The following is a 23,504-nucleotide window of genomic DNA, read 5'->3' on the forward strand; positions in this document are numbered from 1 at the left end:
AGACCCCATCTCTTGACAACATTCATTTCCCCCTCATCTCCCTGCAGAAAGCACTCAGACTGGCTCAAGTAGTGGTGAAGATACCTTGATATCATGCCCCTATTCTATCCATTTATCTTTCCATTCATGCATACAGTCAGTTCATTCAACAAAATTTCTTAAGCGTATTTTATGTGGCAGAAACTCTTCTAGATACTGAGGATAAAGCTGTGAACAAAGCATCCTGCTTACAGGTACAGGAACTTACAGAGTATGAACCATGATTGGTATGAACCAGACATGATGATCTTACTCCCTCTGGTCATGATTGGTTTGGGGGTGCCCACATGACCCAGTTCTGGCCAAAAAGATGTAAGAGGAGGTAATATGAAGAGATAATTTTAAATAATAATTTACATTCGGGAGGCTGAGGTGGTAGGATCACTTGAGCCCAGGAGTTTGAGGCTGCAGAGAGCTATGATTATGATACCACACTCCACCCTGGGAGACAGAGCAAGACTCCAGCTCTAAAAATAAATATAAACAAATAATTTTGAGAATACTTACATAATTTTAGGGAAAAAAGTAAATCTGTAAGCCTAAGGAAAGATGGAAATCATAGGCTTTTAAGAAAGGGATTCAGCCTGCATGGCTCTTCATCTCTTTGCTTTTTTTTCTTCTTCCTGCCTGGAAAGTGACTGTGATGTCTGGAGGTGAAGCAGCTCTTCTGTGTCTATTAAATGATAAACATACTAAGGATGACAGAACAAAAAGACCGAGAGTGTCTAGGTCTCTGCTGCTCCAGTCCTGTATCATTTATGGTTAAACCTCCAGAATTCTTCATACTTCAAAAAACAAAAACAAAACAAAAAAAACTCAAAAAGCCCCCAAACCAGAAAAAACCCTACCCAATTATTTACTGCACTCATATGACATTTTGAATGAGTAGCTGAACATGCTTCTAATTGATGAAGTTATCAACAGGCAATTTATTTATTTATTTATTTATTTATTTATTTATTTATTTATTTTGAGGCGGAGTCTCGCTCTGTCGCCCAGGCTGGAGTGCAGTGGCGCGATCTCGGCTCACTGCAAGCTCCGCCTCCTGGGTTCCCGCCATTCTCCTGCCTCAGCCTCCCGAGTAGCTGGGACTACAGGCGCCGCCACCACGCCCGGCTAATTTTTTTTTTTTTTTTGTATTTTTAGTGGAGACGGGGTTTCATTGTGTTAGCCAGGATGGTCTCGATCTCCTGACCTCGTGATCCGCCCGTCTCGGCCTCCCAAAGTGCTGGGATTACAGGCTTGAGCCACCGCGCCCGGCCGCAATTTATTGATAATAACTAAAAATGGCTGAGATGTGGAAAGATGATTCAGCCCAACAGAAACTGGCAATTGAAAATTAATATGCCATTTCTCCTCACTCCGTTTGACAGTCTTACTGAGGGTATGCGGAAATGGACCCTCTCCCATGTTGTTGGTAAGAGTATAAACTGGTACAGCCTCTCTTTCATTAAAAAAAAGACAATTAACTTTACTGATCTACAGAATGTTTGTATATATGCAAAAAGATATCAAAGATGTTTGCTTCAGTAGTTCTTGTAATGATTAGCAAGTAAAAGCAAGTTAAATAATAAGGAAATGGCTAAAAAAATTAAGGTATGGTCACACTGAGGAATACTATGTAGCCACGAAAAAGACTGAGAACATTATGTGGAATACAAATCTATTTGTGAAAACATTTCAACATTTTGCTATATTCACTTAATTTTTAAAAAAGAAATTAGACTTTATAAAGTTAAAAAGCCTACTTTGTACCCCCATGTCCCTCATTTTTTTCTCCCTCTGCAGATATAACTACTATACCAAATTTGGTGTTTATCATCCTCATGCACATTTTTAAAGTTTGAATTATATTGTATTGTTATCTATAATTCAACTTTAAAAAAAATTCAATAACTCTAAAAAATATTTATTCATGTTGACCCATGTAGGTATAGTTCACTTTAACTGCTGTATAGTATTCTATTAGATTAATATATCACAATTTATCTATTTTCCCACTAATGAACATTTAGGTTATTTCTAATTATTCATCGTTACAAACAGTGCTGTAATAAACATTCTTATACATGTCTCCTTGTGCACATGTGGATAGATTTCTCTAGGGTATGCACATGTTTAATTCTACTAGATACAAGTCCACAATATGTTGTTCAAAACCCTTGGGGCCAGATATGTTTCAGGATAAGATTTATTGAATTTCAGAAAGGCAATACGGCATATGTGCCATATATAACACCCTCAGTAGGGTTTAGGAAATAGACATAATCAAATATATTGCTTTTTCTGTGTTGAAAAGTATAAATATCCACATTAAGTGGGATAAATACAGATGATATATAACTTCTCATCAGGTCAGATTTTGCACCAAATCAGTAAAGAAAGAATGAGCTTTTTCAGTTTCTGAATTGCCAGTAAGGGATTTGGATCGGTACCACCAAGCTTCTCTGTGAAGTAGGTATATTCATTTATCTTCCCACCTTTATGAGATCCCGTTCCTACATATCCTCATCAATAATTGGTAATACCAGACTTTAAGATTTTTGCCAATCTGATAGATGAGTACATATTACTTTTGTAATTAAAACAAAAAGAACACATAGAACACGAATGAGGAGATCTCATTATTAACAGTAATGAAAACATAAAACATTTATGATTGTACTAAGTAAGAAATGTGAAGAATCCAAATGCAGAAATGTTAAACTGTTTGAGGAATGTGAATGTGATGAATAAATGCACAGGGCCTTGCATAGGCAGGCTTTGTGTTACAAATATGTCCTTAACCTGTAAATTATTTTATAAATTCAATGCAACTCCAATCAAATCAAAATAGAACACTGGAAATGAAAAAAAATTATAAAATTAACCTGGAAGAATAAATATCTGGGAACATTCTGAAAGAGGAAAGTATGGTGTATTTCCTCTAATAGGAATGGGCTACTAGATATTAAAACAGATTATGAAGATATGGTAATTAAAACAATTTGGTAATGGCTCAGAAACAGAATGATCATGAGACCATAAAGAAAATCCAGAAATAGATCAAAGATAAATATGAATTGAATATATGATAAAGATGACATTTTAAAATTAATCAATGATGTTACAGACAACTAGTTAGCCATTTGGAAAAAAGAAAAGGCTGGATCCCTAACCATGCTCCTCACATCAAAGGAAATTTCAAATTGATAAATGATTAATATATTAAAAATGAAGTATCAGAAGAAAACACGGGCCAATATTTCTATGATTTTGAAGTGGGGACATCTAAGTATAACATGAAATCTAAACATCATAAAGGAAAAGCCTTGTAATTTGACATTTCAAGAATGAAAAACCAGCCAGGTGTTATGGGTCATGCTTGTAATCCCCAGCACATTGGGAGGCTGAGGTGGGAGGATCACTTGAGTCTAGGAGTTTGAGACCAGCCTGGGCAACAAAGTAAGACCCCTATCTCTACAAAAAAAAAAAAAAAAAAATTAGGTGGGCATGGTGGTACATGCCTGTAAAATCAGCTACTCTGGAGGCTGAGGTGGGAGGATTTGCTTGAGCCAGGGAAGTCAAGGCTGCAGTAAGCCTTGATCATGCCATCACACTCCAGTCTGGGTGACAGAGGGAGACCTTGTCTCAAAAAAGAAAAAAAAAATAATAAGAGAAAACAAAAACATTCTATACAGCAAAAAACACCATATAGTGAATATTGAGGCTGTCTTCTCCACATTCTTTCCACTGTCTTCCCCATTGTGTGGATGCTATGCAGTTTGTTTGGGGGTAGGGTATCCATACCTCCTTACTCTAAATTCCAAGGGTGAGAGTTGATTGTTTTAACTTATCAAGGTAATCTTGTTGCCCTTGCCACAGTGATTGGTTCAAGTAACCCTGATAAAAGCAGTAAATTCATGACATGCTCCTGATAAAAAAGAACGACATATAATCCAATTTAGGACTCTCAATATTGGAGGTTTATTGGATTAAAAAATTCCTTGCTCTTCTAAGAGAGCCACTGGAAGTTTCTGTAAAACGTAGTGTGGGGATGTGAAATGTAGAAAAATGACAGCCAATTAGGCACCATGAGGGAAGTGAGATTTAGGATGGTCTTCTTACCATAAAAGGCAGAGTAGAGGGGAGGAAAGGAAACAGCCTTCACATCTTTTTAAGTCACTGAATCATACTAACCCTGAATCACCTTTGGATTTTTGGTCAGTAAATATTTTCTGAATTGGGTTTTTTGTTACCTGCAAAATAAAGGGTTCTAACTAATATGAACCAATGAACAAACTCAAAAGACAAACTGGGAAAATATTCGCAATGCAAATGACAAATAGCTAAAATCCCTAAAACAAAGAACTACAAATCAATATGAAAAGAAAATAACCTAATTTTTTAAAAGGCAGACTATCTCAATAGTTCATACAAGAGGAAATACAAATAACCAACAAACAATATCAATAGATACTTAAGTTCACTATAAATTAAAGAAAAGTAAATAAGAACAAAGGAAAATGATTTTTCACTTGAAAGGCTGACAAAAATGGAAAAAAACATTAATATTACGTAGGACTGAGAATTCATAGGGAGACAGATTCTCTCATAACCTATTGGAGAAAGTGTAAATTGGTGATTTTCAAAAGAGTAATTATATACTTTCTATTAACATTTAAATACTCATAGGTTTTTTGTTTTTTGTTTGTTTGTTTGTTTTGTTTTGTTTTTTGAGACAGTCTCACTCTGTCACATAGCCTGGAGTGCAGTGGCCAGATCTCAGCTCACTGCAACCTCCACCTGCCAGGTTCAAGTGATTCTCCTGCCTCAGCCTCCAGAGTAGCTGGGATTACATGTGCCTACCATCATGCCAGGCTAATTTTTGTATTTTTAGTAGAGACGGGGTTTCACCATGTTGGCCAGGCTGGTCTTGAACTCCTGACTTCAGGTGATCCACCTGCCTTGGCTTCCCAAAGCACTGGAATTCCCAAAGTGCTGGGATTACAGGTGTGAGCCACTGCACCTGGCCAATATTCATCGCTTTTAACCAACCAATTCCACTCCTGAAATTGTATGCTATGGAAATACCTAAGCAAGTAGGCAAAGATGTATACAAATATCTCACAGTATTGTTTGTAAGAGTGGAATGCTGGAAGCATTCTCGATATTCATTAATTCAGAACTGGTTAAATAAACTCATGGTACATTCATGCAATGGAAGAACTTTATGGGCTTCGTAAAGAATGAAGAAATTCTGTATGTTGCCAATGAAATGTATTTCAGATAAATTAAGTAAAAAGTAAAACTGTAATAAATACACTATGATGATAATTCTGTGACAGTATATACAGATTAAAATAATTGGACAGAATATCATCATACTATTAACAGTGATCAGATGTGGGAAATGGGATTAGGATTCAGTGGAGAAAGCTCTAATTCTGTGTGATACCCACATACTCATACACAATACTCATGTACATACACATTGATCACTACCACCAGGACCACATCCTGCCCATCAGGAATTACACTGCCACTTTGGTTTCTCACCTGACTCTTAACCTATTTTCAACCTGTTCCCTACTCTGTGGCATGACAAGGATAGGATGGTACATGTTTGTTGAAAAATTTAAAACCACAATAAAACAGACTAAAAGTTGGCTTGCTTTTTTTATTAGCTACTCTATGTTGGCAATTCTGAACAATGCCAATAGTAAAATAGTCCTCCCAGCAAGGGTACTGCTCTCACAGCCCCCACGTTTGCACATGACTGCCCCTCTGAAAATCTCATTCATTTGACCATGAGTGCCCATGTGCCATTTGCTGGACTAGGTGCTGCCCATCTTTGCCTCCCTGTCTCCAGTGTCCAGACCACCAATGAATTCCTACTTTGCTTCTGAGAGTGTTACATGAAAATGCCTTCCCTAAAATCTTGGGAAAAAGCTGAATGGCTGCTTAAAACTGGCTATCTGAAAAGCCTTTGGCTGGTGCAGTCATAGGCCCCTTACAAGTACCCACGGAAGTGGTGCTTCCCCAGCAGGCTTGTCTGGAAAAGGGGATCACTGGAGAGGGCAGGGCCTTACTCCATCAGCTTTAAGAATAAGCACCCCATGGAATAAAAAGAAAGCCATCTACCCGGCATAACCTGAGCCTTGTAACAGAGAGGGGAGTGTGTGGGGAGAACAAGAGGCAGATCCAATTAATTATCCTTAGAAGCAAAGGTAAAAGTTGAAGATTACGAGACCCATTTACAGGAGGAAATAGACCCATCATTGAGCCTAGAGAATGGGAGGATTGTTTAGGGCCAGAAAAGCGTCTCAATGTTCAGATTCCATTCCTTTTCTGGAGCTTTGGAGAGAGGAAGGTCACAGCTTGGGCTTGGAAGTTACACTTAGCAGTGGGTTCAGACTGGTAGGAGGAGGGCTGTTGTCTTGGGTCCGATTCTGGGCCCCCAGGCGGCCCCCACCCTGAGGGGATAGAAGCTTCTATCTTCTCTAGGGGCTGGCCAAGGAGGGGGTGCCCCCTGCGAGAGGCCCATCCATTACCATCACAACAGCTGATGTCACAGACCCCACAAAGCAGCTGGGGCCCCAAATGCAGGGTAACCCTAACCCCACCAGCGATTGAAACAGATAGAGGGGTAGCTCTGCCACACAATGCCTGGCCCTCACTCCTCTCCTCCTCCCCCTTGCACTTCCTCAAGAGCCTTTGTCTTCTGGTCCCTAGGGCCTGTAGCCTCTCTCATTCCCGGCAAACTCCGTCCATTAAATTCAAAATGAGGCCTCTGGGGAAAGGGTTTGGCACTTTCTTTCCCTGCCTCCTCTTATCTCCCACCAGCTATTCCCCATCCGCATCTGTCTGGCAGGCAGATAAGAAGCCCAGCTGTGAGAAAAGGGGCAAGGTGGTGACTGCTTCACATCCTTCCCTGGGCTGTTTTGATTTGCTTTGTTTTTCTGCCTCAGAGCACCCCACAGGGTTACTGGTCTCTCTCTGGACAAGGCCTTGGGCCGGAAGTCATAAGAGTCAGTACTGAGGCTGTGGGAAATGTTCTGGGGTGAGTCAGGTTGTTTGACTGTGATAGCCCAAGTCTCTGTACTGAACTCTGTCACCTCCCCAACCAGCTGGAAGCCCCTGTGTTTTCAGAGTGCAGAGTCCTCCTCTCCCCCCTCAGGACCCCAGCATGCTGAGAGAAAGCCAGGAGCAGTGGTTTCACCAGTCTTTAGGTGTGACATGGGGTTCAGGGGGAGGCTTCTGGAGAAGGTGGGTGGCAGACCAGCAGGGCTTGAAAAATCTATCAGAGCTCTATGAGGCAGGGAGAAGGGTCACTGCTTAGAGCTTCTGGCTTTTCCCCCACGAGGAGAGCTACATGTCTGAAGGGATTTGGTTATTATTCAGTATTTTAGTCATGAATCTTTCTTAGACATTGATGAAAGCCATGAACCTTCTTTCCAGAAAAAAATGGGTGGCATGCACACATGCATGCAAACACACACACACATCTGCGATGGTTCTTGGACACCCAGTTAAGAACTCCCAATAGAAGAAAGTATAAGTTTTGGCACCAAAGCGAGAGTAGAGAAGGTTCCAGGTAGTGTTGAGGATAGGCTGTCCACAGAGCCAGGCGGCTGGCTGATTTGAAAGGCGTGTCCCTCTGTTTCATATACAGGTGCTTGGGGGGCATGGCTATCACCAACCCTGTAGTGGACTTGGGGAGAGGATGTCAGGAGGCAGAGAAGCCCTGGACACCTTTGTCCTTTGCTCAGCCATGAGGCATGTTGTGGAATTGGAAGGTAGGGAGGAAAAGGCCTTAAATATTGCATAGGCTATTGCTCGATGTGATACTGGCTAAGCATTTTGACCTTCCACAGCTCATTTACACTTCACAACAAACCTGTAAGTTGGAGACTACCATTCTGCTTTCATGGATGAGGATGATGATATTTAGGGAGTTTGTTGAGTAATTGTTCAAGGTCAGAGGCTAGTAAGTGGCACTGCAGAGATTAAAGCCCAGGTCTCGGGCATGAAAGCCCAGTTGCAGCAGTCAGATATCTTACTGAAGAAAACTGTTTCTAGTCTATTCCCATTGCTTGTGTGCTAGCCTGGAGGGCAAGCAGGCTGGGCGTTGCTACACTGGCATTGCTGGTCTTACTTACCATGGTTCCAGATGTGCTTAGGAGGTTCTTCATTACATCCCAGAACATACCAGGCTCATGCCAACATTGTACTCTAATGTGGTCTGCACCAAAAATACTCATTCCTATGACTTCACAAAATTTGACTTGCATTCCCCTTCAAGGCTCAGCTAATTAACATCTCTTCTGAGCTGTCTTTCCTAACCAGACCCTTTCCTTCACTAGGCCAGGATGACTGTACCCCTCCCGCACTGAGTCTAAAATAGGCTTATCTCTCCCTTTTCTGCAGCCTGGCTTTGTTCTGGATAATCCTACATCACTCCATCTTGACTGGAAGCCTTTCCTTGGCAGGGCTAGTGTTCAACATTGGGTTCCAAGTTGCCTAGCCCAGTGCTCCACTTAACTCAAGCAGTTCAAAAAGTTCTTCTTGATGATGATGTCAGTGTTAGGTGCATAAGCAGGAAAAAAACCTAACCCAGGGGTTAGGGATGTTTCCAAGGCCACAGTACGGCTCCTTGCCTTGTGTGGAAGGTAGGCTTTCTCCTCCCCACTAGGCTCTTGCCTGCTTTAGTCCTCAGTCCAGCTGAGTGGGGATCGAATGTCAGTCATCCAGTTCACCAACCACAGTTGCACTGTGCAAATGGGATGGAAGAACAAAATACCCATGAGACAACACCGTGGCTTTTGAAACAGGTATGTAGGCTTTCTTGTTTAATAGCAGTTAAAAGAGGAAAATGTACAAGAGGAATAAACATGCTCTTTTCACAGAGGAGATTTCCCCTAACCATGCGGCCCATCCATATCAGTAGCTTTACTAGTAAGTTTTAGAGAAAAAAGTTCCCTTCAGAGTTAAAAATGGACTTTCCTAATTTTCTCTATAAATGTGCAACTATCTGTGCAAAATAAAAACGCCATTTCCAACACCTTTGTGAAAAGTACTTGTGAATGCAGGCAAAAAAAAAAAAAAAAAAAAAAGAAGAGGCAATTGCAGTCAAGAGAGGAGTCCTGGGAGAAGGGAGGCTAAGGTAGGGGAATTTCTGCAGCAGTCCCTAGAGAGTATGCTCAGAGGCCTGATGAGGAAGGTCATGGCCAAAGCCAATCTTGGGAGATAAAAGGCCGTGGGTCTGTGACTTGCTGAGTAAGCACTTGTCAAGTGTACAGTAAGGCTAGACTGACTTGGAGGACTGGTATGCAATGAGAACACTGGGCAATGCACCCTGGAAGCTGTACATTCCCTTTGCCAATAGGGTCTCACTTCCTGGTTCCCATTTTCAGGTCCTATTCCTTCTTTCCTGCAACAGCTTCATTTATAGCCTGCTCAAAGAGATTTTTCCTATGAATGTTAAAATGATGCAAGCAGCCTATATTACTGCTGAAACCTAATAGGGTCCCAAACTGGACTGTCCCTTCAGGAACATAGACCTGGTTTCCTCAGGAACTTGGCCAAGGGTTCATCCTGACCAAAAGCCATATAGGCTTCTAGCCATCTGTGTGCTTGCCCTCTTATTGAGGCCCTCCAGGGTTTCTATATCTCTAGGTATTTGAGGCCATATCTGAGGAGTCTGATGGGTATGGGCACACATGCTTTGCACAAGTCCTCTCAAGGGTTGGCCCAGCTACAGGTCTATAGACAAAACTAAAAACATTCCACTTTTCTAATTCAAAAACTTGACATTGCTGCTCCCTGTTTTTACCTTCCCTGGCCAACCAAGAGTATGCCTCTACATATAACTCAGTAGCTGCATGTTGCTTTTAGTTAGACAAGGTGAAGGTAGACTAAGAATGGAGAGAAGATATATCAAAGGGTCCATCTTTATATATTGAGCTTGAATAGGCTTTTTCTTTCAGGGGACTTCTGTGCAGAATAACCCCTATTCCTCCACCTTGTTCACCTTTTCCTCTATAGCACAGTTCTTCCAAGGCAGAGGTTTGGGATGAGACCAGCAATGATGATCCTCTAAAGATAAACACTGTGGCATGCTTACATGTCTCTCCATTTCCACTTCAAAGTCTCTCAGCACTTAAAGCTGAAGAGATCTTGCTGCAAAGGGGGTACTAGCGAAGAAAAGTGTTTTTAACCCTTCTCAAGCAATAGAACTTCAGATTAATATAATCGTTTCTCACTTGTTTCAACAAAGATGAGAGCTTGGCGATGCCATTTTGGCTCCTGCCTTCTCTTGGCTTATCAAGTTCTGGGTGGCAGTGCTCATCCCCTACCCTCATCCTGAAACCCTGGCCAACCACCTAGCCCTCAGGATGAGCTGCAGCAGGCGTCTGTGAGCTCACATGTAGCCTGGTCTCTCCAGCTTTGAGGAAGTTTGTATGTCTGTGTGCACATCCTCTTCCCCATGACTATCAAGATGTGATAGGATATAGTGAGGTAGAGGGGTTGAGGGTGGTGGGGGGCAAGGAAGTGCTCCCTCCCCAGAAGCAACTCAGTAGCTGACAAAGGTAGTGAAGAATTCTGTTTGATGAGTCTCTCCTCCCACCAATCCAAGCTGGAAAGGCCTGTGTGGCTTATTTGTCATTGTTTGGTGATGCACAATTATACTCTTGCCAGTAGCCATAGTAGCATCTTTCTGAAGTATCTTAAAGTACAGTTTCCCCTGACTGACTTCATAGCAAAGCTCTTGTATTAAGTCTCAGGAGTCCATCTGGGACAATGAATGCAGCCTCCCAAGCTAAGCTGCTCCAGGCTTTAGAGTTTGGAGGATAGGATTATAGGCAATCTTTCTCAGACAAAGCCAAAGATGGCTTTGGGGATCTCAAAAGAGGATGGGAACCTTGGGCTTCAATGACAAAATAATATCTAGGATATTATTTAGTGAAGGACAGTTGGGCCAGAGGCAACAAGTCACAAGCCATGGTTGGCTCTGCTGACTTTATGGTAACAATGTCTCCATCCCTAGATGCATCCACTCCAGTCATGGCTGCCCCCACAGTGCAGAGCTGGTGACATTTCCTTGAAGATCATAGCCAAAAAACTGCTTTTAAAACATAAAGGAACAATCCCAACTAATCCTCAGGTTTCACCTAAGGGTAAGGTAAGGGCCATTTTTAAGCTTTTGAAATCTGAAATATTTCAACAGCATTACTGGAGAAGGCTAAGTCTCAGACGCTCTGTGAAGACCTATGGAAATAACTGTTGATTTATGTCCTGAACCAAATGCGCTGACTGTGAATGAAGGAAATGAGATGAGCAGGGAAGGGATTGGGTCTCTGATTCCATGAAAACTGGCTTTCAAGATCCAGAAAAACTCCTCGGGTTGAGACTCAACTCTTCTAGAGTTGGGGCAATCTGCAGTTAAAGATGGGATCCAATTATTACTGCTCTCTACTTAGCTGTATCCTGCCCCAGAAAAATTTGCAGTAAAACCCTCAGGTTAGATCTAGGCTAAAGAAATTGCCAAGCTTGGGGGATTGGAATGAAGCTGTCATCTTGCCATATGACATGTTTGTTCACAAGCCAGTGAAAGTCAGCAGACTGAGGAGATGACCCTCCAGAGCTCCCCTTAGTGTATTAAATAATGTTTGCCAGGCCCTTTCCTTGCATTGAGAAGAATCAGCCTCATCTATGTGGTGAATGGGCATCCAGGAGTGAACAGGACATATTTTAGTATCCTTTTGCTTATTCACTCTACCTCCCAGTGCCAGATACCCATTTTTTGTGGTTCCTAAGCCCCAGACCTAAGCTTTAGAGCCATGGATGGAAGGTGGTTCATCACACTGGGATTGATGATACCACCATCTCTAAGATAACACAGATAGTGTAGTAATAACTTCCCCTGAGTCCCAGCCTAGCAACATCTCATGTACTTGCTTATTCTTGTGCCTCTTTTACTATAGGGAAATGTTATGTGAATACTGCACAGGGGTTAATAAAAAAATACATATGCTCTCTTTGAAGAAGAATACACAAATGCAGGGTCAGCTGGGGTTGGATCCCAGACAAAGGGGCTGCAGCAAGTCGCCTCTGTAGGTCCAGGCCACCCTTCATGAGTGGTGGCTGCTGATGAGTCCTCGGAGCTGCTTGGCCACAGTGTCAATGAGTTTCTGCTTGTCTCGCTCATTTTTCCGAAACTGTGCAAACATGTTGTTCTTGCGGCTAGTATCCTTCATCCTAAACAGAGAAGGAAAGAAAAAGGGCAACGTGTTTGAGGAAACAATGGTGGAAGGAGAACCTGCAGGAGGCAGGATGGCAATGCATCTTAACCACTATCCAGAGTAAAGAGAGCATCCAGAATATCTCCAGTGTCAGGCCCACACTCACCTACTCATCAGGAAGCTGGCATTCTGGCACCTACATCTCTCAACTTCAGTCACCTTTGGAAACTGGTCAAGACCTAGTTTTGGAGGGGCCAATCTCCTTATCCCTTATACCTGCTCCACCTAATTCATTCCCTTCTCTCAGCAGGTATGTGCCTGCTATAGGTGTGTGGGACATGGAACAGCTCTGCTGGTCAATAAACCCTTATAGAATGTCTAGGATCCACTCATTACCTCATGAACCTACTAAATCCTGTTGGGACCTTCGAGATAACATTTGAAAGGTAAAGCAGGAAAAGTGTTCTTAACTAGCAATTCCAAGAGAACATGAATAACCAAAGGCCACTGTGTATTTCTAAACCTCACTCTAGCTGGCTACTCTATCCCATCCCTAACAAAACTAAGGGCTTGACTGACCTTTTCCTTTTGTCTCAGGGTAATGGCACATAGGCGGTGTGGTGACTAAGAGAGTATGGTTACTTAGGAAAGCATGTGCCAAAGGGCTGGGCCATCCTCTCACTCCACAAACCAGAGCTTTTTACATGAAAAGCCCTTGAGTCCTCAAGGGCTGTCTGTACCTCCAGACCTTTGACCTTTGGGTCATGCTAAAGCTTCACAGATGGCATATTTCTAGAACCACGGGCAATTCTGGCCAGTGGTTCTTTCAGGTAGACAGCCCTAATGGGGAAACATGGACAAGAAAGTCAAGACTAGGTTGAGATGGTCACAGAACCCCCAAGTCTAAGCAATTGTGACAGAATTCAGGAATTTGCTATTCCCTGCACAGGGCTCACAACCCCTGACATATATTGGTGGCCACTAACTCTTGTCCTAGCCTCTGCACACCAGACCCATATCCCACAGCTAGTTCCAGTGTTAGACAATTGAGAACAGTGCCAAGACAGATTTCTTTCTGGGATAGGGCCAGTCTTCACCAGAGCTGGGCCAGCCCTCTGACTTCACTGCTCCCTGGGCTGTATGGAGACAGGCTAAAGGGAAGGAACATGGCACCAGGCTATAAATTGCCCCCAGGCATATTTCCCAGGGGACTTTGGTCAATCCTGCACCACTTTTTCCCCCCCACTGTGGGTGGCCCTTTGCAGAGGAGCAGATTAGAGGCCAGTGAGTCAAAAGGCCAGAGATCCTACAGGGGCATTTATGTTTGGTATATATGATATAAATTTACAATATATGTATTCCATAAGGGCATTATATGTGGCAAGAAGTTTCTAATGAGCACCACAGCTGTATGGCTCTGGCTGACAGTGATAGCCACAGACTAATTAAGAATTCTCTCATTGATCTAAGCTCAAAGGCCTTCAGGCTGGAATTACTCATCAAGCAAACTCAGAACACTGAATATAAGGTACGACCACCCACATGTGGAGGCCTGTGCTTGGAGGGGAAGAAGAAGGGCAAGTGACTGCACTAGTTGAAGAGAAAGAATGAGGGTCCTCAAGCCTCTGATAATTACTATATTTGTTCCCTTATATACTAGTGGCACAATTATGTTTGTGGAACTGGCCTGGTTTTAGATAGTCCCAGGGAAAGATTCCCTTTCCTCTGCTGGGTATACTATATATCTAAACATTATCAACAACACAAAACAAACAAAAAGAAATGAAGAAAACCACTTCCTATATTCATAGGACATTTAGTTTAATATCCTGCATTATCATTAATTTCACGACTCCTAGAAGCAGCTGAGAGACAGGCAGCCCGCTGGCTTTCAGCTCCCACAGGGAGGCTCCTGTAATATCTGGGAGAAAGAGGGTAGTCTTTGGCCTCAGAGGCTAGAATTTCTTGGTCGTTAAGACCTGGAGTTAGAACAAGGCACTGTAAAGATAAACTCAAGTACCCTGAGGGCTAATGGTGGCCTGCTGGTTTCCACTCAGGAATGCTCCAAAACCAAAAGTCAGCCCTCCCACCTTCCATCCCATTCTGAAAGCCCAGTATCCTGTTCTACTTTATTAACAGCTATGGCCACCTCTCAGTGATGCAGGGGTCACTTCTTTTCCCTAAATGTCTTTAGCAGGTCTTTGGGTCTTTCCGTTTCACCCTGCTAAGAAGTGCCAGGTTGAAAAGGAGAGTCAAGATCTGATGGTAGAGCTGGCTGTGGAAAAGCAGGAATAGGTCAGGTAAAGGGGTCAATTCCTATGAGGCTGGGAGACACGGATTGTAGTGATCTGGATGCCCTTTGATCTACTGTGTTTGGAAGAAGCTTTTAAACTCTTCTGATTGCTAGGGCTAAGCACATAGCTTCTTTACTGGCCAGCGCTCCAGAATGGTAGGGAGAGGCTAATTATTTTCAACTATTGTTGAGCCATAGGAAGTGAATGAGCCAGTATTTCCTAGATCCAGAGATTCTTGGGAACAGAAGAGTAAAGGACTGCTGAGAGAAGTAAATAACTGAAGGGAATCCCAGAGCCCATTTGAAGGATACATAATGACCATTAAATATGACCATTTAAGCACCAACTGAAAGGTCAAAATGTTCCCTTCTTTCACCTTAGCACCAAGAACTGTGGGATTAAGCCTTGCTTCTAATAAAGGGTCTTCTATAAGAGATGCGGGTTCTAGATTTTAAAGCCACCAAGAGGTAGGGGAGGCTGCTGAGGAGCTCCCTTTGGTCAGGGCTTTATTTCAGGCCCCACACTAGCAAGAATATTGAGTGTGCCAAGAGGTTGAATGGGAACAACCCTTTACCTGGCACAATGGGAGAAAATCCCTGCTGCCACTCCCAGCCCCAAAGGAATTAGTAAGCCAAGGGTCACTCTAAGGGCCAAGGATAGAGAAGGCAGCCAGCCAGTTGGTACCAGGCTGGTTTAGTAGATTAGTATGTAAGGGTGGGGACAACTCAGAGGCTAGGGATTTTAGTGTAGTCATTAGTGTCAATGAAGAAACCAGAAGGACTTGCCTCAAAGTGATGGAAAAGGCCCAAGTGAATAATATACTTACTCTCTAGATATCCTAGGGAGGAAGGTCAGTGGGAGAGAGAACCATGGGAAACAAAGTTAAAATGGAAACACCAATCTCTGACGTGGTCAGGAGAAAACTGTAGTCTGAGTTTTTAGTCTCTTGGCTCCAAATACATACCCCTGCATCATGCTCTTGCCTACCCTTCACCTCTTCCCCTTTTCTCCCCCTTTCATATTGCATAGTAAGAAGAATAGACCTTGACCTCTCCTTCTGCTTAAGGCTCCACTCTGACTTCCTGGACTCTGAGTCTTGCCTTCCTAGGATTTGAGATGTGGCTGACTGGCCATATATGTAGACTTCCTACACTGCCTAGAGGCAGGGCATTCTTCCAAGTAGCTGGGGATTAACTAGTTTCTCAGATTTCAAGAGAAATCTGCCTTTTTATGTGGGTCTTGGTCTCTGACCTGCCAGCTCTCTAAGAGATTAGCAAAGCCAGAGCCAGGCTGTAATACATAGCATTTCCCAGCTTCTGGGTGACATATTGGTTAGCCCTGAGATTTCCTGGAGCTACCTAACTTACTTTCAGTGGTAGCACCTCTGCTTCAGAGAGGCTACAGTTCTGTGGCAGGGAATCCTCTGCAGGCTAGTGACTGCCTAAGGCAAAAATCAGACACATTCTCCAAGACAGCTTTGTTGGGATAGTCAGTACAATAAAGCTCAGTCTGGCAGGGGCTGGGAGTTGGGAACAGATGAAGGTTTCAGTAATTCTCAATAATTTCCAGGGATTCTCTACTAGGAACCAGAGAAGCCATCTGTTCTGTGGAGTTGCACTATCTATCATCATACCCCAGATGACTAGGGCAGCCTCATTCTGTTCACCAGGCTGGCCTGAGCCCCAAAGCAAGCCATTTTTCTTTCTTCTCTTGCCATCTCTAGTAAGAGACACTAGTAAAAGACCCATTAAACTAGAAGGTAATGTCAGAGTCCAATTCTGATCCATACTTGGCCTAGCTTGTTGGGGGCTCAGGAATGAATAAGCCACAAGAGGAAGACTGGCCTGCCAAATCCAGTGATTGAGATTGTTGACAGCACCCATGGCCTATGGCAACTTCCAGAACAAGGCTATCTTTCAAGATATTGGCAGTGGCAAAATTATCTTCTATGCCAAACCCCATCCCTGTCTCCCCACCTCCCAACACAGACCACTGGACTAGGTACTCACTTCTCTAGCAGGGTCAGAGCAGTCACTGGGTTTACCCGGAGGTACTTGCAGTTGGGCTGACCATAGTCAGCAAGGTAGGTTGACCAATCCCACTGGATGAAAAGATCCAAAAGCTGTAAAATATCCAAACCCCACCCCAGGGATTAGTCAGACAGACAAGACAAACCAAGATACCAGAAACTTCATCATCCTTCACTACCAGCTAATAAATTAGATACATAAAAATTAAAATATAATAAGAAAAAGAACAGCTTCAGACTATTCTTTCAACCAAGAAAATAAATGAGTAAACATTAGATGGCAGACTTATCTCTGCCATAAGCAGTATGGAAATGTTGCTAAGACTATATGCCAGCAGTTAGCTCTCAGAGGCAACCCTGTAAAGAAACTAACACTAGACTGAATCAAATATGATAATAATATCATAATAATCATTCACTTACTCATTTAATAAATACTTATCAAATGCCTTCCACATGCCAAGAACCATTCTCAGTATTTAACAAAGAACAGATAAAGGTGGATGTAGTCCAGTGCCACATATGCAATTGTTTGAACTTCAAGGTTAAAAGGTCTGGGCTCAAGTATCAGTTTTTTGACTTGCTGCACTGACTTAGGTAATACAGACATATATACATGCCTATATACAAATAGGACACACAGACAACACAGAAACACTGAACCAAGGCGTAAATGGATCATGTAGCATTTCTAAGAGGCAATATGTGTTATGCCTATGCAGACACAGGCTGAGAAGATGAAATCTGGGCCATAGTAGATTAGCCCATGATTGAGGACACAGAGTCTAGAATTGGGTTATCAGTGTTAAAGAGAAGTGCCAAGAGCTAGATGTGTGAAAAGACAATGAGAGCTTTCTGAGGGTGAGCTGAGTTCTGACACTGGGGGAGATTTTGACTGAAAGAAGCTAAACTTTTGTCAAAGGCTTTCCTTCCCAGCCAGTTTTAGCCTCAGACATCACACTAACAAATATTCAAAAATTGTAACTAAGTAAAACAAACAAAAGCTTCTAGAAGGGGCACAGTCCCAGACTCACATCACTGCATAGAGGGAGAACCCTCACAGTACTTTTGACTCAAGACATTCTCCATTTCTCCCTTTCCAGGAGATAGGTAACTGCTGATGAGGACAAGTAGATGGCTGCCTGTGCAGAACAAAGGCAGAGAGGCTGAGAGTGCAGTCATATCCAATGCCAGAACCTGGGCTCTAGGCACACCTTCCTCCATATCTGTCTTCACTATGCAGCTGGGCAAACAGGCAGTATGGGCCTTGCCCTATTTGGCCAAGTCTCCACTTCATCCAGTCTCTTAGAATAGCAGTTATGAACTTCCTGAAGCAGGATGGGAAATGGCTGAAGTCCCAAACCTAAAACTGAGAAAAGCCCTTACACCCTCAGCCAAGAAAGGGATTTTAGAGATGAGAGAAGCAGTCGGGGAGAGACAGGCACGCTGCTTGGTCTGGGCCAGGATGGTCCCAAACGGCCCCTCAGGCCATTTTCAGGTCATGCCTATTTTCACTGGCAAGTTAAAAGGCTTCTACCACTTCTTTCTGCTGACCCAAGGCCTCAGAAAGTTCTCCTTTAGAAGAGAATTTCTCCTGACTTTCTACTCTAGCGTCAGTATTTCTGTCCTATGGTCTTCAAAGACCACTCAAGACAGCTCCTCTTTACTTGCTTCCATGACAGACACTGAGAGTACCCCTTGTTCTAAAGTTCTTCCAGTACTATGCTTTACACATTTCACTATGTTTTCCCGCAACTCCTAGGGAAAGAACTATGAAAAAATATAGCATTTTTTTCAATTAAAATTTTTTTCACAAATTAAAAAACAAAACAAAACCTAGGAAGCCTTTTACTATTTGTCTATTAAGGAGCTGATAAGAAAAGTGAATGAATATCAAAAAAGTCTAATTGGAAAAACTGGAAAATCATTTCTTAAAGCTATTTTAGATACTACTTTTTCAGCATACATGGACATATACATGCATGTATTACCTTCTTTTCAAATGAATTCCTAATTTCTGTGCTGGAATTAATGTATTAGTACTTCTGATTTATTGCTAATACTACCATGTATTTCTGGTTAATGACACATGGGAAGTCACTAGTGGACAGTGGAGAGAAGTTCATGGCTTAGCTCTAAGTTATGGGATTTTTGGGGTGTCGCTTTTCTGGCTGGAAACCTGTGGCTGGTAGCACTTTTGCCTTGAGTTTTGCTCTGGCCCACTGGGTTTGTTACACCCACTTGGCCTGGCAGGCTGAGCTCATGCCTGCCAGGGACACTGGAGTCAGGTGTGGAGCAGCGAGGGGTGTGTGTGAGTAAGTGTGGGGTCCAGTCACTGCACAGTCAGACGCGCTGGGTGCTGCCATGGGGTGGGCAGCTCCAGGTGCCAGCATGGACACCAATTCTGTAAGCGAATGCAGCTGGACCAGGTGCACTGCAAGCAGCTTTCCTGGATGGCACCGGGGAATGTGGCAGCACCCAGAAGCTTGGAGATGCCAAGAACCACAGGGCCCCAAAGAGGGAGTCACAGCTCTGGCTCAGGGAGCTCCCATGTCTGGGCTCTACAAAGAGCTGCAGCTCTTCTCTCCTTCTCTTCACCCACAATGTGGCGAGCAGGGGGTATGTTTCAGCCCTGTTTGTGTTACCCCAGCTCTTTTAGCCTCACCATTCAGTAGGTCTCAAGTTCTTGTCCTGCAACCAGGAAGAATGAGGTACACACACAGGTGGAAGGTGAGCAAAATGAAGAGATTAATTGAGCAATAGAACAGCTCAGAGATGACCCACAGTGGGAAGCTCCTCTCAGAAGCCAGGGTGTCCCAGCAAGTATTCAGCTTCTAGCAGAAAGGGTTGCTCCTCTCTGCAGGCAGGTCGTCTTGATAAGTGTTCAGCTATCAGCAGAGAGAGTGGCTCCTCTCTGCAGCTGTTCGTTCTGCTGTCTCTCTGTCCTCTCCTCTGTTCTGGCTGAGCTCAGGGCTTTTCTGGGCCTCAGAGGGGAGGAAGTGCATGCCATCTGGTCCACGGGCAGCCAAGTCCCTACTCTGGTCTGCAGGACTGGCAGCTTGGCCACCAGCCTTCAGGCCTTCTGTGGCCTGAAAGTCAGGCCTCACTGGGGACCTGCCCCCTTCTGCCCAGGAACCTGTCTGCTTTCTGCTCCCATTCATGGCACCTGAGGTCAGCCCCAACTTTGCTCCAAGACTGGAGCAGCACTGACAACAGGGAGAAGCCATGCAGTGGGAGCAGGCACTTAAAAGCCTACAAGAGCAGGGAGGGGCCTTCCCAGGCCCCCAAGAGTGCAGGGACGCCTGGGTCCACAGCCATGGTTTGGGTGGCTGCAGTTGTGCCCAGGAGGGTAGGGCTCCTGCCTGCTCCCTGGCTCCCACCAGCTCCATGGAGCATGCAGCCCCAGTCTTGCCTCCCTGCTGCAGCCAGCATGATGGCAGTGGTGGGCCATTTAGGGCAGCCACTACCATCATAAGGATTTCCATTTTTGTCTTCCTGCCAAAGTCAATGCCAATGGTGAGCCTAAGAGCTCTGGAATGACAATCTATCTAATTTATTCCACTACAGTCATGGAAGCTACGTAAGTCTATTAAGTTCAACCACCATGAGCCTATAGATCACACTCTGGGTCATGTTGCTTCCCACAGTCTTTTAGGGTGGCCTCAAGCTAGGTCTTATGGCCTTCTCTGAGACAGATGGACAGAGAGTGAGGGTACTTAACTAAGTGAGCTGCTTGGAGGCACACTTCTACTGGATTCCACAGAACAGTGTTAGAATGAACAGCCAAGAAAACCAGCAGGCCTATTTATCCATTTAGTACTTTGATTTCCAGACTGACTTTCAAGGTCAATTAGACCCTCCCAGCCGATTCTCCACGTACAACAACCTTGTTAGATTGCTATAAATTCTCCTGCAAGAACACTCAATTATCACTAATGACCACACTAGTGATCATCACTAGTGACCACTAATGTTTCTTTTTTATTTTTATATCTTTCATTTGGAAATATTTCAAATTTATCAGAAAGTTGAAAGAATAAGCATAGTATAAAGAGCAACATATTGCTTCCATCCAGATCCATCCACTGTCAATATTCTACCCCATGTGCTCCAGCACTTGAATTCTTTCTCTTCATATACATACACCCATGCATGCACACATATGTTATTTCTTTTCTTGAGTTTCTTCAAAGTAAACTGGGACTTTATTCTCAAATACTTCAGTGTTCCTAAGGATTAGGAATATTTTCTTATATAATCACAGAATAATTTTCAACTTCAGTTTAATGTTGATATGATCCATATTAAATTTTGTAAGTTGACCCAGTAATATCCTTTATAGCCTCTTTTATTTTTGTTCTACTACATGATATAATTTTAGGACTGAGTATTACGTTTAGTTGTCATGTCTCTTTAGTTTCCTTTAATCTGGAATATTTATACAACCTTTCTTTTTCTTATATGATATTGACATTTTTGAAGAATATAGTTCCCCTGCCTCCATTTTTTCCCAGTTTGGTTTTGTCTGGTGGCTTCTTATAAGATTCAAGACACGAATTCTTCAGCAGAATACTACGTAAGTGATGCTATGTCCTCCTCAGGGTATCACCTCTGGAGGCATACGATGCTCATTTTTCCCTCATTGATGATATTAATTTTGATCACCTGATTAAGATGTTGTCTGATTTCTCCCAACATCTAGTTATTACGTTTTCCTTTGGAACTGTGAAGATTTAAGACATTCAAATACACTGTTATCCAGTGAGGATTCTTGCCTAACCCAACGTTTACTATGATAGCTTCAAAACTGCTGATTATCTCAACACCATCCTTCCTTGCACATTTATGAGTTGTCACTCATTCTACTGTAAGCAAGTACTCTCTCTTCCCCACTATTAATTTATCCATCTATTTGTTATTAGCACAAACTCACCACTGTGCCCTTCCCCTCCCCTCCCTTCCTTTCTTCCTTCCTTCCCGTCTTTTCTTTTCCCTCTCTCTCTTTCTCTTTCTTTCTTTCTTTCTTTTTCTTTCTTTCTCTCTTTCTTTCTCTCTTTCTTTCTTTCTTTCTTTTTCTCTTTCTTTCTTTCTTTCTTTTTCTTCTTTCTCTTTCTTTCTTCTTTCTCTTTCTTTGTTTCTTTTTCTTTCTTTCCCTCTTTCTTTCTTTTCCTTCCTTCTTTCTCTCTTTTTCTTCTCTTCCTTCCTTTTCCTCTCCCCTTCCTCCCTCCCTCCCTCCATCCTTCCCTCCTTCCCTCCTTCTCTCCTTCCCTCCTTCTCCCCTTCCTTCCTTCCTTCCTTCCTTCCTTCCTTCCTTCCTTCCTTCCTTCCTTCCTTCCTTCCTTCCTTCCTTCCTTCCTTCCTTCCTTCCTTCTTTCCTTCCTTCCTTCTTTTTTCCTAAGAGAATAGTTCTTGCTCTGTTGCCCAGGCTGGAGTGCAGTGGTGCAATCATAGCTTACTGCAGCCTAGAACTCCTGAGCTCAAGTAATCCTCCCACCTTCACCTCTCTGAGTAGCTAGGACTACAGGCACACACCACTATGCCCAGGCTAACTTTTAAATATTTATTTTTGTAGAGATGAGGTCTTGCTATGTTGCCCAGGCTGGTCTGGAACTCCTGGGCTCCAGTGATCCTCCTGCCCCAGAAAATACTGATTTCTAAAGTTACTTAGGTTAGTTATTTTCTTTGTCATTACTTTCAATATGGTTGTGTTTTTCTTTTATAATTCAGCTATGTTCATTTTTCACTGCTTGTGCTCCACCTTTGATTCCCCCACATTCCAGTTGATTTTCATTATTAATTTTGGGGTATGTGAAACAATACTATAGTTCTGAGAGTAACAGCAATATAAAAAATGTTCTCAGAGAAGTATTACTCCCTCCTCATTCCAGCCTGTTCCCATTCTCCCCACTTTCTTCTATATCTTTCCTATCCATTCCTGTAGATAACCAATCTAGTTTCTGGTTTGTCCTTCTTTTATTTATTTTACGCCAATGAGCAGACACACATATATTTTCTTATATCTTCCTCTTTCTCTCTTGAAGGGTAGCATATCATAGCTACTCTTTTACACTTTGTTTTGTCATGTAATGGCATATCTCAGAACTCACTCCCTAGAAGCTCATTCCTCATTAATGATTATATTCTTGATGTATTCATGAAAATGCTGTTTTTGTAAACTAGGTAAGCAAAGTCATTTTCAAGGGACAGACCAAACATTACATTTTGGAGCATTTCATGTTAACTTGGTAGAACAGGAGAGTGCTAGATTTTTAGAGTAGGAAATTCTGATAAATGTTAAGGCTAATTCAATCAAACGCAAACTCAACCCATCATTAACGATGCTTTGATTTCAAACACAGAGTTATCTATTTGTGGTATTTAATAGAACAGGGGAACTAAACTAGTGTAGTAGTTGATGTAATACTTTATAAGCTATATAGGTTAATTAAAATGGTAAATTATGTGATTACTGGTTATTATACAAAAATGCATGTAAGTGGAAAAGGATATGACAAGGGGAGACATTTTTAATCAGGTTATATATTAAACAGGCCACTATGATAGGATACTTTTTTTTCTTCCTATATAACTTTTATCTGTGTGACTCTTAACTAGGGCTTTGGCAAAGTTCTAAAGCTCCCTCTGGTATATTTCCTTGTTTTTTTAGAAAATTCCCTGGGCTTAGTAAGACTCAAATTATAATTTTGATTTCATGGAGGGTGGGGAGAGTGGAGAGGACCAAGAACTAGAAAGCATAAGCAACTTGCTAAAAATCACAAAGTAGACAAGTGGTGGAGATGGTTTGTTGGCTCACACCCCCCAAGATGCCACAGCTGGTTTGTTGTTGTTGTTGTTTTGTTTTGTTTTGATTTTTTAATCCTGATTGATTCTGTCTGAGTTAGATACTCATCTGAGACT

The 23,504-nt window shown here is 42.7% G+C and overlaps 1 protein-coding gene and 1 long non-coding RNA gene across 7 annotated transcripts in view; one reads left to right on the forward strand and one right to left on the reverse strand.

Annotated features, from left to right (window-relative positions):
• The first annotated feature begins 8,725 nt into the window (after nucleotides 1-8,725).
• LOC139357894 (uncharacterized) lies at nucleotides 8,726-13,868 on the forward strand. The gene is made up of 3 exons (XR_011611897.1): nucleotides 8,726-8,852; nucleotides 12,574-12,709; nucleotides 13,734-13,868. It is a non-coding gene; the product is annotated as an uncharacterized lncRNA (long non-coding RNA).
• Nucleotides 8,838-23,504, reverse strand: part of LOC105465254 (exocyst complex component 6B) — a 676,825-nt gene continuing 662,158 nt past the window's right edge. For 5 of the 6 annotated variants that reach the window (XM_071076900.1, XM_071076905.1, XM_071076901.1 and 2 more), the window contains 2 exons: nucleotides 16,567-16,679; nucleotides 10,384-12,279 (listed from right to left, as the gene is read on the reverse strand). In XM_071076900.1, coding sequence (XP_070933001.1) covers nucleotides 12,153-12,279; nucleotides 16,567-16,679 — 240 coding nt within the window. In that variant the 3' untranslated portion in view covers nucleotides 10,384-12,152. Of the gene's footprint in view, nucleotides 12,280-16,566; nucleotides 16,680-23,504 lie in introns of all 6 variants that reach the window. The other variant, XM_011713573.3, reaches the window with a different exon arrangement.

This window comes from Macaca nemestrina, chromosome 13 (genome assembly GCF_043159975.1).
Source record: "Macaca nemestrina isolate mMacNem1 chromosome 13, mMacNem.hap1, whole genome shotgun sequence".
Lineage (NCBI taxonomy): Eukaryota > Metazoa > Chordata > Mammalia > Primates > Cercopithecidae > Macaca > Macaca nemestrina.